The sequence below is a fragment of the Sceloporus occidentalis genome, unplaced genomic scaffold (genome assembly GCF_023333645.1).
Source record: "Sceloporus occidentalis isolate IW3139 unplaced genomic scaffold, rSceOcc1.0.p SCAF_7, whole genome shotgun sequence".
Classification (NCBI taxonomy): Eukaryota; Metazoa; Chordata; class Lepidosauria; order Squamata; family Phrynosomatidae; genus Sceloporus; species Sceloporus occidentalis.
The window spans coordinates 37,411,202-37,429,051 of record NW_028316987.1 but is presented as its reverse complement, the minus strand read 5'-3'; the positions used below and the strand labels follow the sequence as shown (position 1 = coordinate 37,429,051).

Genomic DNA, 17,850 nt, shown 5'->3' with positions numbered 1-17,850 from the left:
CATCTTAATAGCCTTTTTAAAGGCTTCCAAGGTGGTAACATGGTGGATCTTGTCTGGCAGGTTGTTCCAGAGCCTGGGAGCAGCTGATGAGAAGGTCCTCTTGGTCACCACTGAAAGTCTGGTCTTCTTAGGTTGTAGCAGAGTCTTCCCAGAGGACCGAATGACATGTCTATTCCTGTTTCCTAAGGGAATTCAGAGCATATATAAATTCTATGCAGCACTGTAAAAAAAAGCATAAACAGAAATATCAAAAATATTGGCAGTGCTGTTAAGCCTCACTTGCTAATTCCTTCCTTTATAGAGATACATTACAGAGATATAACAATTAAAAAATGATGGTTCAAGCACAGGCCTAAGCCTAAGCCCATTTTTCTGTATATATATATATTTTGTGTAACTACTTGTTGGAAGAAACTTATGCATTCTCTTTCCCTTCATTATATAGATAGGGTTTTCTATTTACCGTATACATTCAGCTATAAGTCGAGAAATTTATGCCCCAAAATTGATATTGAATTTTGGGGTAGACTTATATAAGGGTCAATACACCAGTAGTGCTTAGAAGGGTCCTAAAGCAAACAAGCCTGATGCCCCAATCTCCATTGAACATCAGTTTCTTCCCCCTTCAATCCATTTTGCAAGCCTTTGCTTCCTATCAGAAAAAACTCCCCATTTAAAAACACTTGCTTCTTTCTCTGGTCCATTTTGCAAGCCTTTGCTTCCTATGGAAAAGCCTCTCCATTTAAATCCACTTGCTTCTCTCTCTGCTCCATTTTGCAAGCTATAAGGACTTGGCAGGCCGCCCTGAAAGGGCAGACTGGAGCTGCCCGTTTTTGTTCCTGAGGGAGTCCACAGGAACCAAATTGCACGGGCTCCTTCCACACCAAAAAGAACCTGCTAAAAGCACGTTCTTCTTGGTGTGCGCGGCCGCCACCATGAGTGCACCATTGGCGCACTGTGGCATGTCAGTGACACAAGTGCAGCACCATGACATGCAGATGTTGTGCCACGCTTGCGTCATCATGGCGGCCCCTGTGTGGACTGGAGGCCACCATGATGGTGCTGCCACTGCGCACTAGAGCTTGGGAGTGACCCTCATTGAAATGTTTCTTTACCATGAAATTCCTATGATGAGACAATGCTGGTTCTTCAGCTTAGTATTGGAGATGAGCACCGCTCCCTACAGTTGGACATGACTTGACAAGCTTGTCAGAGAGAAAATCTTTACATATTGCAATTTTATATAAGGTATACCGTTTTAATATATCACTGTATATAATGGGACTTGAGCATCCATGGATTTTGATATCTACAGGGGCTCCCAGAACCAACCCCCAGCAGATACCAAGGGGCCACTGTATGTGCTGCAGAGTTAGAGGTGTTGAGGAAACTATGCCCATCTGGTTGGAATTTGGGAGGAGCCCTCATATGAGTTTTAAATAGTTATAAATGAAAAGGTATCGCATGGGCTATAACTCATTCTGGCATAGTACAACCCTCATATCTTGTAAGGGATACATTTCCAGACTTATCATGAATAGTGAAATATGCAGATAACAGTGAACCATATATTTCTGGAGAAAATTAACCATAAAGTTGTGCTGGAGGATCTCCAGATGCCTAGAGAGACCTGTTTTTTGTTTGTTTGTTTTTGGACAGAAACAAGTGACACCACTTGTACTGGTCCCATGGATATAGGTTTTGTACTGTAGTAGGTATAGCACTTGAAACATTATTATGTGATATAATGAAATTAGAACTCAAGGAAGATTTATGATGATATTGAAATATAAAGAGATGGTTCTAAAATAATATTCAGTTAGGGGCTGAGCAGACGGGACAGGACAGCCACAGACTCAGCCCATGCTTTCCTAGCTCCATTTCTTACCTAGGTCAGCCTCTGGGTCAGAGCAGGGACTGGTAAATGTTCATCCACCCATCCCACAGCAACTCGGGATCCACATGTGTTCCTTACCCTGCCACATCATCATTTTCATTCAGAAGCCCCCCCCCCCCCCCCGGTCGCCATGTCTGATGTGGAAATAGCGCACCTCGACATGTGGGTGCAGCCAGGCATCCTGTTTACATGTCAGATGTAGTGATCAGGGGTGGTGGTTTTTGAGTGAAAGTGATGGTTGACAAAATAAGGAATGCAAGGCAGTGATGTAAACAGCAAGGTTTTACCATGGAGTTTCTAGGAAACTCAGCACAAAACCAGGGATATTTTACCCTGGGGTAAAGGCTGTTTACTTCGGAATTGGGCCAGATCCTCATCTGGTCCGGCAGGATCAGGCCCAATCTCCATTCTTTTTCTTTTATACCTATGTATACTGTTTTATTGTAGTTAGAATCTTTAATAAAATATTATTTTAAAAAAATTATGACCAAAGATGATTTACATAACTTTAAAATAGATGATGAAGACACTGAAATAGTTAAAGCTTTTCTATACCTTGGCTCAGTCATTAATCACAATGGAGACTGTAATCAAGAAATCAGAAGACCAGGATTTGGAAGGGCAGCCAAGAAGGAACTAGACAAGATCCTGAAGTGTAAAGGTATATCATTGAATACGAAAGTTAGGTTTGTCCATGCCATCATATTTCCAAATTCTATGTATGGTTGTGAAATCTGGACAGTGAAGAAAACTGACGGAAAGAAAATAAATTCATCTGAAATGAGTTGCTGAAGAAGAGTTCTATGGATACCACAGTTTGCTTTAAAAAAACAGCCAATAAAAGGATCCTAGAGCAAATCAAGCCTGGATTATCCCTAAAAGCCAAGATCACTAAACTGAAACTGTAGTACTTTGGAGTCAAACAGTCATAATTCAGCAGAAAAGATAATGCTGCTTGGTAGAAAAGAAAAATCACGTTTGATCAGGTAGAAGATGGTAGGAAAAGAGAAAGATCACATTTCAGATGGATAGACTCAATTGAAGAAGCCACAGCCCTGAGTCTACAAGATCTGAGTAGGGCGGATTATGATGATGATTTTATATATTTATATCCCACCTCTCTCCCAGTATAGGGACTCAAGGTAGCTAACAAAATTTAAAACAGTTCAAGTTAAAACAATACAAAACATTAAAAATACAAAGTTTAAAAAAGCAATTAAACAATTTTAAAAAATTAAAAACATACTTTAAAATTTAAAAGTGCTTTATAAAACTGTTATACAACTTCATATAGCACCCATTGTCAGTGTGAGAAAGCTTTGTGACATAAAAATGTTTTATCTGCCACTGAAAGGAAAGCAAGGATGGAGCCAACCTGGCCTCTAGGGCAGGAGTTCCAGAGACTGGCAGCAGCCACTGAGAAGGCACTCTCTCTTATTCCCACCAAACATGCCTGAAAGGGTGGTGGGACAGAGAGAAGGGCCTATCCGGATGATCTCAGTGTTCTGGTGGGTTCATAAAGGGAGATAACAGTAATTCAAATAGCCTGGACCCAAGCCGTATAGGATGATAGTGTGACCTGGAGGTCTCTCAGTCATGGGGTTGCCATAAATCAAAGTTGATTTAACAGCAGTTAACAACAACTAAGCATGGTCTTGTGATCCAAATGTTATCAATAGGATAGGAGAATCTTAATAGATTAGAATTTTGCATTATTATAGGAACTTCCCCAAAAATAGTCTTTCTGCTATTCCACCTTGTGGGAATTATGAAATTATAGTAGTGAAATGATAGGGAACATGGTGACTCAGTGGTTAAGATGCCAACTCTGATGACTGCAAGGTTGGCAAATTGAGAGTTTGAGGCCCAAGTGCTACCATCACTAGTCCCAGCTTCTGCCAACCCAGCAGTTCAAAAGCATGTAAAAGTGCAAGCAGATAAATAGATACCACTTTGTTGGGAAGGTTACAGCATTCCATGTGCCTTGCCGTTTAGTCATGTTGGCCACATGACTATAAAGTTGTCTTTGGCAACACTGTCTCCTTGGCTTAGTAACGGATATGAACTACTGTACAGTCAAACATGACTAAACAATCATGTCAATGGGGAAGCATTTACCTTTACCTAGTAGTATCCCATTTATTTTATTTTAAATATTTTGTCATATTATATGAATTAACACAAACAATGTTATATTTCTGTGCACACATTCATCAGCTTGTGGCTCATATATCTTATTATGTGGGCCTTTTCTCACAGGAAAGAAGGGCCTTTTCTCACAAAAAATAATCATACAATCCTTGCTTCACAGTATTTTCAGTGGGTGTTATATAGAGCCTTGCACCATAAAGACATCATGTTTTCAGCCATCCTGTTGATTTTGAAATAGAGTGCTTCAGTAATCTAATATTGGTCACCAAAGGGTGAGATGAAGCTGCATCATTGTATTTGAACATACTAGATACTGAAAAGTTGAAAGTAAAAGGTTATTTTCATAGAAAAGTATTAGCGCCACTTCTAGTTTTTCAGTCTCTCTTCCCAGCTTGTTGAGACAACTAGCATTGCAGGCTCACTGAACAGTCTTAGTCCTTGCTGGTGAGCAAAGACACATAAGAGAACTGATGAATGGCCAATTGTCTACACTGAGTGTTATAAATACTGCATGATAATTGGCCTTGTCACATAGCTTCTTTCATCCTTCATTCATGGTGCCTTTTACAGACTGGATGTGAAAGCACAGATGACACCAACGATCAATATCTGCTGTGAGAGCTCTCACTTCTTTGCAACTAGTTTGGAAGCGCACTAAATCTTGTCATGTGCCTTCAAGTCATTTCCAAGTCATGATGAACCTATAATGGAGATTTCTTGACAACATTCCTTTAGGGGAAGTTTGCCATTGCCTCTTCTCAGGCTGAGAGAACATGACTTGCCCAAGATCACTCAGAGGGTTTCCATGGCTGATCAGGGATTCAGATCTTAATTTCCTGGAATCATGGTTCTCTGGGACCATTTTGGATATACCTGCCTACTTCACCAAATGATTGATGCAGATCTGAAAAACAGAAAAACAAAAGCTAATAATTAGATGTGTGGGTCTCTGCATTTAGCAAGAATTTTAGATTTAGATTCTTTGGTATGTAGTTTTCTGGGAGATTTATTGTGTGTACATTTTGAACCTATAAATTTATGGTGAGTTTCAGATTTATTTAGGGCACACTGTCCCGTGCCTAACACAGACAATGTTACATTTTTATACACATCTGTTATTCTTACAAAGAACAAAAAATAAAAGTGGCTGGTCATACTTCTAGAGCCAGATTAAGCACAAAACAACAGCAGCTGCTGCTATTGCACAATGAAACACCAAAAAAAAAAAAAAATCCTAATTAGTTTTGTCTTTTAAAAAGACGAGTAAAAATAAAAACAGAAAAGGATGACCTTTGGATATAAAATTGAAACACTCATGAAAAATAAGAAGGGAAGGAAAAGATTCTGCAGGATTCATAGATTCTCAAATGTGTTCTGCTTATAAATATTCATAGACAAAAATGGAATTGCATCTCCTAAGCCCACTCCTAAGGGAGCCGTCAGTGCGAACAAACTCTAACAGCACATGTTAGTAATAATGGGCTTCCTTATTCTACAAGACAAAAACAGAAAGCCATGCCAGGATGGTGGCTCAAGTAACCAGCCTTAGCAGGTTGGCTTGCAGACCCTAATTTTGCTTGAATTCCTGCCACTTTCAGCTTGGATGATGGCTGAAGTCCTTTCATGCAAACACAGAGGTAAGACTATCCAGTGCAATTAAGCAACATTCAGCTGTATTCCTTCCATCTGTGCTTGTATAGTTTCCCCAATTAAGATCTTTCCCTCTGGATGTAGTGGTTGTGGGGGCAGGGAAGAGTTTTGAGAGCGGATGGCTTGTACGTTTCCCATTAAAAGGATGTGAAAAAAAGGTATTATAACAGGTGATTTATACTAAAAGGAGCAACATTTTGTCTTGCCAAAAACACAGAGCAAAATCCAAGTGCACAGCATGGATACTTGGGCACCAAATAGCTGTCAAAATTACATAGCCATGGCCAAAGACCTGTTACAGCCCATAGATATGATCTTTATATTAGATCTCCTCTCTCTCTCTCTCTCTCTCTCTCTTAGTTAGTCCAAGGTTGCTAAGCTAAATCAAAGTAATCCAAGCTTCAAGGATGAATGGATACCTCTCCAGCCTGAGGATGTATTTACACTACACACTTATACGACTTTGATACCACTTTATCTTCCCCCATGCTGTAAAATCCAGGGATTTGTAGTATAGTGAGGTATTTAGATTTCTCTGCCAAAGAGCTCTAATATTATAGTTCAAGGGAATGCACTACAGAATTGTAAGTATTTCACCAAACTACAAACCCCTGGATTCTGTATGATGAAGCCTTGGTAGTTAAAGTGTATCAAACTGCTAAAATTGTGCAGTATGAATATACCATGAATCGAGCATGCTAGCTGTTATATTACACTAACTCTGAAGCCAGGGCTTAGTGTGATGAAAAAGTCTTCACCAAGACCCAGCCTCAGAAAATGTCCTCAGAGTGTTAATGATCAGACTTAAATATGGTATCATGCTTGTAAATACCATCAACTTCATGTATAAGCCGAAGGAAGGTTTAGGGTCAAAATCCTGGATTTTGATGTGACCTGTGAATAAGTTGAGGGTAAAACTTAGGGGGCTATAAGGAAGGAAGGAAAGGAGGAAATACCACTTCTATCCCTCCTCCTTCTCTGGACCTCTCCCAGCCAATTCCCAGGTGCTGGAGGAGAGGTTTTAACATCGATTGAGAAAGAAGGCAAGTGGATTTAAATGGGGAATTGCTTCCATAGGAAGCAAAGTCTTGCAAAATGGACTAGAGACAGAAGCAAGTGGTTTTAAATGGAGAGTTTTTTCTGTAGGAAGCAAGGTCTTGCAAAAGGGACTGGAGAGATGGTTTAAATGGAGAGGGTTTTTTTTAACCAGAAGCCAGATCTTGCAAAAGAGACCAGTGAGAGAAGCACGTGGATTTAAATGGAGAGGTTTTTCCTTAGGAAGCCAGGGCTTGCAAAACAGACCAGAGAGAAAAGCAAATGTTTTTAAATGGGGATTTTTTTCTGATACAAAGCAAAGGCTTGCAAAACTGGAGAGAGAAGTAATTGGTATTCAATTGAGATTGGGGCATCAGGCTTGCTTGCTTTATGACCTTTCTAAGCACTACTGATGTTTTGGCCCTTATATAAGTCTACCCAAAATTTTAGGGTCAATTTTGGGGCATAAATTTCTCGACTTACAGTTCGGTATATACAGTATGTGTAGATGATGCTGCGGGCCCTTGATATCCACTGGGGTTTGGTTCCAGAACCCTCATGAACACCAACATGCATGGATGCTCAAGTGCTATTATATACAATGATGAAGTAAAATTGTGGCTATTATATAAATGACAAAATCAGGGTTTGCTTTTTGGATTTTTTAAAAATACAGTGTGCCAACCACAGGCTTGCCATCTGTGGTTTAAGCTTCCCTGGACAGCAAGCCCTGGCTTCTTCAATGGGCACGCACGCACGCACGCACGCACGCAAGCACATGGTGACATGAGCGGGAGCATGTGCCCATTAAAAAGAATGGGACTTAAGGTCACATGGTTTTTTTGCTATCTGCAGGGGGTGTCTGGAATGGATCCCCCACAGATAGGAAAGGACAGTTGTATGTTGAAACTGTGGATGGTTGAATCTATGGATGCAGAATCTGTGGATCTGGAATGCTTACTGTATTTTCATGACAACTGCTGGGAAATAACTAAGCACACTACAGGTAGCATACCATGTTCTAAGTAAGGATAATTTTATCATTTTCTTGTGTGTAATGGGAAAACCAAAAGATTAGGTGGATGATAAAAATACTCCAGGCCAGTATAGATGACCAGATTACCAAGTAGTTTAAGGGTGAGGCATCTAGTGGGATAGCTCAGTACCATTAGTGCCACATCTTGCCATTTACTCATGTTTTGCAGTGTCTCCATCAAATGAGGTATCGTCTCCATCAAATGAGCCCCCGCTGTGTAAATTGCCCACCCCAGAGAGTTCTTCCTAGTATCTAACCTTCTGTCTGTTTAGCCCTATGAAAAGACTTTTAAAATTTTTTCCAGGGTATTAAACATGGTAGTTTAGCATTGTTGCATATATTTCTATCATATGTTTTTGATAAATTTGATGCTGCTGAATTTATGCTTCTTCATTCACTTTTTTGAAAGTTGTCTCTTGTACATTGGTTGAGTTGTGTTTGCTGTATTTTATTGTAACTGTGAACATTTTAGGTTATTGTAAGCTGTCCAGAGGTGGTTGTAGAATGGCCTGAGGAAAAGGGAGGGGGGGAGCTTTCAAATAAATTTGGGGAGGGATCATAGCTTGAAGGTAGAGCACATGCTTTACCTATAAAAGCCCTCCAGTTCAGTTCATAGGCAGTAGGTGAGCAACAAAGCAAAATTTTCCCCTAAATAATGCAGACAATCTTTTGAAAGGGGGGGCTTTGGAATGGCACTGGACATAAATCCTCTGGGTCAGATTTTATCATTTCCAGGGTAGAGGATAATGGGCTGGGGGAACAGATAGACTGAAGTGGTGAAGCACCTTCCTATTTTCTTAATATGGAGAGAACTGCCCTACTGAGGTTGCATGAATTTTTCCTCAGGAAGCTTCAATCAAGGAGTGAGATTTTATTTTCTAAAATTAACTTAAATTCAGATCAGTGGGGTTGGTGCAAGACATTTTACTGTCTGAGATAAAGTAGGAAATAGTCCATCCCCACGTGGGGGACTACGCTGTGGCTAAGTGCTTAAGACATCAAATCTAATGATCATCAGGTTGGAAGGTTGGCAGTTCAAGGCCCAAGTGCCGCATGATGGAGTGAGCTCCCATCACTAGTTCCAGCTTCTGCCAACCTAGCATTCCGAAAGCATGGAAATACAAGTGCAGTTGGCCCTCCCCATTTGCGGTTTTGACTTGTACGGATTTTATTATTTGAGGTTTTGTTTAATATGTCATCTCTAGGAATCTCTAGGTCCTCCAGCACAATTCTGCTGGAAAGTGACCTTAGAGTTATGCTGGAGAACCTAGAAGTTCTTAGAGAAAACATTTCTTTAGGCATTTGTAAGTCCTCCAGCATGATTCTATGATCAACTTCTGATACATGTTGACCACAGAGTTGAACTGAAAGATCTGGATATTCCTAGAAAGGTGTTATCTCAGGTAAAAAAGAATAGTGTTTTTTTTATTTGCAGTTTTTCCACATTCACTGGGCTCCTTCACCCTTGACCCCAGCAAATGTGGAAGGACCACTGTAGATAAATAGGTACCACCTTGGTGGGAAGGTAAGATCATTCTGTGCAGTCATGCTAGCCGCATGAACATAGAGTCATCTTTGACAATGCTGGGTCTTTAGCTTAGTAACAGAGTTTAGCACTGCCCCTTACAGTTGGTTATGACTAAACATTCATGTCAAGAAGAAACTTTTACCTTGATTCCCCCCCACCCCGAAAGTGCTTGGCCCCAGGATGAGATAAGTTGTTTTGGCATCTGATGCAGAAAATCCCACAAGTGTCTTTCACTCATTTCCTGGCAGGAAGAATACAATCATCATCATCATCATCATCATCATCATCATCATCATCATCATCATCATCATCATCATCCCAAATGACTAATTATTTGCTATCCTGCGTCTGCTAAGTTAGACAGGTGCCTCTTTCTGCCTAACAGCAGGACTGGTCCTGGCTTTTAAGCTGGGATCCAGAGTCAGAAGTTAGCATAGTACTGGGAATTATGCCGTTTGCTTCTGAGACAACATGGCAAATCACACATGAAACGGAAGAATTTTCAAAAACAGTATATGCTGTAACTACATTGAAAATCCCGTTGGATATGCCCAGGCTCTTGAGTGTGCTTAAAGTAGTTCTTTGAATCTTGGCCATAGCTTAATTCAAATGAAATCAATTGAATTATTTTAAAGGGCTTAATAGAGAGTTTTATATATATACACACACACACCCTAAAATATACATGCACATTTTTTACTTTTAGTCACTGTTAGTTCTGCCAGAATTCATAACAAAGGTTTGGCCTCTTGCAGCATACTAAATAAAGAGCTGAACCTTGTCTTTATTTAAAATGCAGGAGTAATTTACAGATTCAAATGAGATTAAAATGCCATTTAGCTATGCGCTGAGCCAGGAACACTGGAAAAATTTCTTCTATCCTCAAAACATACATTGAGGCTGCAAGCAATAGAAATCTATTTACTGTCAGATAATTTCCTGATGGAACTAGTTTCTTTTGCCTTTTGGATTAGGGTCTAAAACTTCATTTTTAAACATGTCAGGATAGGCAAATTGGACAGGCCTTGGCTCTGTCCCAAACACCTACACATAAACGAGGCACTTCAGTCTACTGATGATTTGTGCAAAATCTTGAACTTTTAGCATAGTCTTCTATAGTTGCATCCTTGCATACATACCAATATTGAGAACTTAGTTATATATGTAGCACTGCTTTTTCAAACAAGTGGATTTATACACATTGCAGTTGGGATCTTAACCATATCTGGGTTGATTGTGTCTTCCTGCAAGGCAGGGGTTGGATTGGATGGCCTTTGGGGTCTCTTCCAATTCTATGATTCTGTATAGTTAAGGAAAGTATACAGTGCTTTTCCTCTCCAAAGTTGTTCAAAGTGGTGTACAAAGTATAAAAACCATAAACCAATAATTACATTTGCATCAGATTAAATGTAGCCACAAAACCAGAAAGAACCAAAAACAATAATCATAAAGAAAATTAAATAACAATTGGCTGAATGTTAGTTTGAAAAGAAGATGGGAGGGAAAGAAATGGAAACTTGAGAGGTCTTTTTTTCCCTTTTATCTTTTTTGGTAGAACAAAAATAATGAGAGGAATGACCAAACCATCTAAGTAGGGAATTAAACATTTGCCTAGTCATAGGGACATTTGTATGTCTACATATTGTGGACTAGAGTTTCTCTTATTCCTCACCACTGGCCATATTAATTGGTCCAAAACATCTAGAGGGCCAAATGCTCCCCAGCATGACAGTCATGGTGCTGACACTCAAAAAATCCTGTTTCCCATTGTCATGAGGAGTACCTCAGAAGAAGTCTGTAGAATCAATATGAGACTAACCGAATGGTGAAGGGTCTGGAAACCATGCCCTATGAGGAACGCATTAGGGAGCTGGGGATGTTTAGCTTGGAGAAGAGAAGGTTAAGAGATGATATGATAGTCCTGTTTAAATATTTGAAGGGATGTCATATTGAGGAGGGAACCGGCTTGTTTTCTGCTGCTCCAGAGAACAGGACCCGGAACAATGGATGCAAGCTACAGGAAAAGAGATTCCACCTCAACATTAGGGGGACTTCCTGACAGTAAGGGCTGTTCAACAGTGGAAAACACTCCCTGGGAGTGTAGTGGAGTCTCCTTCCATGGAGGTGTTTATACAGAGGCTGGATGGCCATCTGTCAGGTATGCTTTGATTGTTAGTTCCTGCATGGCAGGGGATTAGACTGGATGGCCCTTGTGGTCTCTTCCAACTCTGTGATTCTATGATTCTATGAATCAGTTATGTAGAGAAATCTTGTAGCACCTTTGAAACTAACTAAAAGAAAGAAGTTGGCAGTATGAGCTCACTGGTTATGTGTGGGCCGAAACAGATGGCCCTGAAAGTCCGGCTCAATGCCAGCTTGGGGGCATGGTGTTTTGACACACCATGCCCCCAGGTCACCTGGAAACCGTGCCGGCTATTACACTGCACCGGTGATTTTTTTTTTCCATCAAGGAAGATAAAGTGGCTCTCTCTTTGCTGTTCTTTTGTCATCAACTTTTTAACTCCAAGAGACTTTTAAGAACTGACTGCAAGGGCCTTTTAAAGGTGTGGATTTCACTAACTTTTATGTTTTAGTTTAAATAGTGTTGCTTATAAATATCTAGGGAAATATCCTAATCCTAATTGAAAAGGATGATGTGTTTTTATTTATACAAGTGTGTTAAATGTATTTGTTGGTTTTTTTTTGGTAAGCCACCTTAAGTCCCAGTTTCAGGGGAAAGGCGAGATCTAAATACATCAAGAGCAACCACAAGAGCAGACAGCATAATGCTTCTGCCTGTGTTACTGTGAAGGTGGTGGTTTCACTTTCATTTTGGAGGCAACTACAGAAGAGATAAAAACAATGGACATAGGTTTTTTTAATGGCCCAAGTGAGGTTTTGGCATGCATAAAAATCTTTCTATTCAATCCACATTGTTAACTATCCTTTTCTTCCACTGAGAAAAGATTTACAAGAGATGAACATTTTGAGATATCAGTATCTATACCTGTATTCTTCTGGAAGAATACTTTGCACCTCTTATACAAAAATAAAATGTTTTCAGAGAATTTCTTTACTTACAAAAGATAACCAGTGTTCTAAATATTTCCCCATTAATATTGCTTATATTTATTTTACCTAGGGAAAGATCCTTAACCGAAAAGGATGCTGTCCCATTTGCACTGAAAGTGAGTAAGTTCATTCTTCACTATTTTTTCAACAATTTCTCAGATAAATTATGTGTAAACTGCCTTACAGATCTTCCATTTCACTGTGAGTAACAGAAGAAATATTTGTGGCAGGGGTGAATTATTCATAATGCCTAAGACATAGAGTCATCTTTAGACCATTTCCCAAGTATTAAAAAAAGACATGGCCCTGCAAAATGGAATTTATAATAGAAGGGTCAATATCCTCAGAGATCTCCATCAGCATATTCTGTATTTATATCAAGATGACCTATGGTGCTGCAAGGCTTTTAATCAAGTTATTAATAGTTATGAAGTGAAATTGATTAGAACATAATATTTTCAGACAACATTGTTGCAGCATTCCTTTTCTCACTCTTGTTCCCATCAAGGTAAAAGAGAAAATCTGATGCATAAAAATATTCGAAATGATGGCTGCAAATATTATCTATTAAAATGTACTATCCTTTTAATTTTAAACCAATGAACTATAGTCTTCCCTCCACATTTGTGACTTTGATTATTCATGGATTTGATTAATATGTTCTCTGTAGGAATCTATAGGTCCTCCAGCATGACCCTGTAGTCAGAGTCTGCCAGATGTCATACTGGAGGACCTAAAGATTCCAGGAGAGAACACTACTCTAGGCATTTGTAGGTCCTCTGGCACAAGGGAAATGAAAGCTGGGTTGCTACGAACCGTTTAGGTCAAGAAATCTAAATGATAAGTGTAATTCCTCCTAAAAGGGTGACTTTGTACAGATATGTACATCAGTCAATTTCACCACATGGTTATTTGCAGCTGTATGTGTTGGGCAACTCCATTGGGAAAGTACTGTAGTAGAGACAATGTGAAATGATGTTAAAATCCTGTCTGTACTGTCTGATCTGTGATGACCCATTCAAATATGCAGATATGATGAAGTGATGAAATTCCATGTCTGAATTTCCCCCATATACAACTTTTCCTTATATAGCTGTTTCTGGGCCAGCAATTTGGCTCTTACCAGGAGATTAATGACTAACCTACGAAGTCAGCAGTTGACACCAATCCCCCAGTTGCAGATGGTTAGCAAGCAGTCTTCTTTCTCATAAAAGACAACCTCTGAGAACCAGCCCAGACACTGAAGAAATAGTCTGGAGCTAGGAGTCAATAACTCTTCTTGGATCAGGATATGAAATTTCAAAATATTCCTGGGGAAATGAGTGAAGTTCATTTGCAAAGGTGTGAGTGTATATTATTGGAAAAGGCAACAATCTACTTTCTCCAAAGAAAGCAAGCCCCATTTTTTCCTCAGCACTGATTTATAAGGCAGCATGGAAGTATAATTTAAAACCTGTTAAAAACAAAGTATGGTGGATGAGAAATCTGCTGGAGTGTGCAAGATGTACAGAAGAGAAAATCAGAAATGAACAGTGTATAAACATTCAAATAGGAAGCATTCCTTCAACACTGCCCTGGAAATAGGTTGTGACTGACAGTGGTTTGATCTGCAACAGATGAATAGTTTTTTTAAAATATAGTCATCCTGACTTTCCTTTCCATCACAGCTAATCCATTAAGTAGCCTTAGATTAAGGTGCAATTAAGAGTTGCAAAATACCAGCCTGACAATGAAATAAACTTCTCTGGATGGTTTTCCACATAATTTAACACAATTTGTAGCTTTCCCGAGTGACAGTGAAAATATTTATACATACAAAGTCATTGGGATTAAGCTGGGAGGGTGGTGTATTTCAGAAAGACAATGTTTTAACTGAATTATAAAATACTGTTTTAAATTTGGTGGTGTGTGATTCTGGCTAAATTAAAAACAGTTAATCCAGTTGTTGCACAATGATCCATTGTGTCTTTTTTAAACAATAGTGCTTAAAAAGTGGGAAACTAATGGCAGTGTGCCTTTACCACCATGTAGGTACCTCATTGCAAAATAAAAAGTGGTACGGTGGCCTCATCAGGAATAAATTGTACTTGTAGCTGTGGGGAAATAATGCATCTGAGAGAGGGACACCAAAAATTGTCCATCTTGTGTATTTGTGTTCATGCCCACTGAAATCAATATGAACTTTTCTAATGATAGCAGAAGGGTTCAGAATACAATAGCAGCCTTTCCCACTGTTGTCATATCTAAAAGAATGATTGTGCATCACACATCAGCAAGCCTGCCAAGTTTTTGGAAGAGAAAGTATGCCTCAATAAAATTGCATTTCCAAAATGGTAAGAGGCACTCTTCCCACTATTGAAGCCTTATGCCTGAATTGTTACATTACTAGCTATTGATACTTGCAGAGGGACGTACAGCAGAGTATGAAGGAGGTGTGAGTTATTATAAAGATTATGTCTCCTACTCTGTTCACTTAATAGGAAGGTAGATCCTAAGCAAAACGTCTGGGTCCTGGCCCACAATTCAAAATTAAATGAAACTGTGGAAGGTACAAAAGCTACTGCCTAGTTCAGATGTTGATTATGTATGATACATTTCTCATTTTAGTCCCCCATTTTGTGGTGCTCGGGCCAGAAAGTCATAGCAGATTTATTTCTCTATCAACGGATAATAATTTAATAAAATAATATTTTTTATTTATATACCGCCCTGTGGCGAACCAATCCAAACTGATAACTTGTATTGCAAGTGCATGTGTTTTTCCCCTCAGCACTGGAAACAGAGGACATGATCCAGTCAAAATTAGTTTGTACATGTTAAAAATTCTGCTAGTTTAAATGGAGTAAACCCTTCTTTCAGGTAGAAATCAACTAGAATTCACAAGCTTGGTTTTTGTTTATGTAATTTATAAACCCAAAGTGTTTTTAGGAGTGATGGCATATTATGTAAGCTGTCAAAATTGAAGGGATCTTTTGCTTATGACATTAAGCATAGTTCTATGGCATGCATCATCCCCATTAATTTTTTCATTAGCATAACTGCCTACTATACAACTTTGCTGCAGATATGGTAATGACAGATGATTCAGCATATATCTGTCCTTTTTGCATATATATTCATTCTCAAGACTCTGTAAAGTAGCATGTGCACACATGAAAGCTGTATTGAGTTTTATACACAACTGATGCAAGCATGTGCACTCTGTGTACATTTTTGTATGTAATGTTCAATAAATACACCCATTTTATATTACATTTTTGAGCCAAAGACTTCACTGCAGTTCAGAGGTTTGCCCACTCAACAGCATAATGGTGTTCCAAGCATATGTATAAGTCTAGTCAAAAAATTGACCCAAAAAACCCTGAGTTGACTTATCCACTGGTCAATGTAAGTACTATACATTTAAAATGTATTATTTATTAAAATTTAAATACTCTTATTTTAAAAAGAAGCCATCCCCTGGTGAAAGGAAAGCTTGTAATCAACCCTGGAAGCACTGTCCCCTCTACTACTCTCATTTATCCAGCCTTTAGGGTGAGCACAGTTACACCTGCTGGAATTTTATAAGTTCTTTGGCATTGTTTTCTTTTGTTTCATCCTTTAGTTCCTTTGTTACATGCCCCTACGTTTTACCCTTTCCTTATCCACAGGTCATATCAAAATCCATAATTTTGCACACACACCCCCAGCCTGCCCTTTATACATAAGGTCAACTTAAAATAAAATAAATAAAATAAAACTTGTATTTATATCCCCTCTTCTAGCATAAGGCAATCAGTGACTTACAGTATAGAAACATCTGATACACAACACAATATATCATAATCCCCCCTTAAAAAAGGAATTAAATATATTACTATTAAAATCACTTTATTAAATAAACTATTAAAATTAATAACAACAGGTGAAGAGTGGCATAATATAAAATATGCCGCATATGCAGGGGGTTCTTTCATGCTGGGTGAAAACTATTCCGAAAAAACTTATAGTCGAGTATATAAGGTAGTCCATGAAGTATCAATTAAATTGGTTTGCATAAGAAAGTAGGTCAGAGATTCTTCCTCATCCATTGTGTACTCTCATTGTGCAGCAATACTAGGATTGCATTTGGGTACCTTTGAAGGAATCACAGAAAATATAGTTGCGATACCTAAATTAAGTTCAGCCATATTTAATTATGCCTATATAAATCATTAACTCATGGGCAGTTTAATGCACCAGACATGCTCTATGTGGAAACCTAAGATACTTCTGGTTGCATGTAAGTCAGTGATATGGATATATGCGTGACAAGTGTGGAGATGTCCTTAGCATGTACATTCTGGTACTGCAAATTAATGAAAAACAGACTATATTAGTTTTGTTAAAATCTGTGTAAGGACATACAGATTTTCCCTTTCTTTACATAATGGCAAATGCAATCCATTTCTGCCCCACATATGCTATAGGTAACTTTCTAATTAATGTTTGTCTCTGTTTGATTTAAGGGTCAGTGGCTTTGCTTTGATGCTGCAGTCTAATTCTCATTTTGGCTAAGTGTGCTCTGTGTTTCATTTTTTGGCTTTTAAAACCAAACCCTGTTGAGTTATATATGTGAGAACAAATTACTCTCCTTTCTATTTTTTAATGTCATATTTTTTTCTTAGAGAACATTCAAATGCTTCTTAGTTATGGTGTATATAATATTTTCCTTGGCTGCTGTAGATTAACTGCAAGCCTTTCCTCAAGAGTATGTTACATCTGGATGCTTTGGAATTAACTTGACTGGTCGGGTGTTCTGGCCCTCCTTTCCCCTGATGCCTTCTCTACAGATTATGCAGGCTTTACATTACAGTGCTTGCAAAATGGTCATCATCCCAGCATGGTCCTTTCCCAACCCCCTTACGTTGTAGTATATAGGACCTAGGTTATTAGACACAATGAAAACAGTCCAAAAATCTTTATAACTCCTTACAATGGCAAAGTAATTTATAGTGGCAGCTCACAATGCCATTGCTCTTAAACCCAGACTGCTAAATTTAGGGACAACAAATCTGTGTGATTTACTTAGATTCTTGATTCAGGTTAATGGGTGTTGAGCATGTGGAATTAAACTTAACAAATGGGTAAAGAAAAGGAAGCAGCTTTCAGGCATTCAAGAATATTTGTGTGCGTCTGTGTGTATTCACATGAAAGTATACAGCGGTGTATAGCTTGTCTACATGCCTTTGTATCATCTGTAATATTTGAAAGAGATGTTTGGCCTAGTGAGATCACAGGGAGAAATGGAAAGAAGAATGTTTTGACAGCAAAGCAGAACACAGTTATTTCAGAGTCCCATTCATATCAATGGAAGAAATTTCATTGTGAGTTGACTGCACTTAACTTGTTTTGGAATGACCTTATGACCATCACACGTGAATGCATTTCTGCTTGCCCTTTGCAGTTCATTTCTGTCATCTCAGATCTTTCTACCCAATCTGGATTAGTTTAAGGTATGAT

At 38.7% G+C, this 17,850-nt stretch overlaps 1 protein-coding gene across 1 annotated transcript in view; it reads left to right on the top strand.

Annotated features, from left to right (window-relative positions):
• Window positions 1-17,850, top strand: part of BMPER (BMP binding endothelial regulator) — a 231,281-nt gene that overhangs the window by 125,249 nt on the left and 88,182 nt on the right. The window contains exon 11 of the mRNA XM_089532445.1: window positions 12,440-12,485. Coding sequence (XP_089388571.1) covers window positions 12,440-12,485 — 46 coding nt within the window. The remainder of the gene's footprint in view (window positions 1-12,439; window positions 12,486-17,850) is intronic.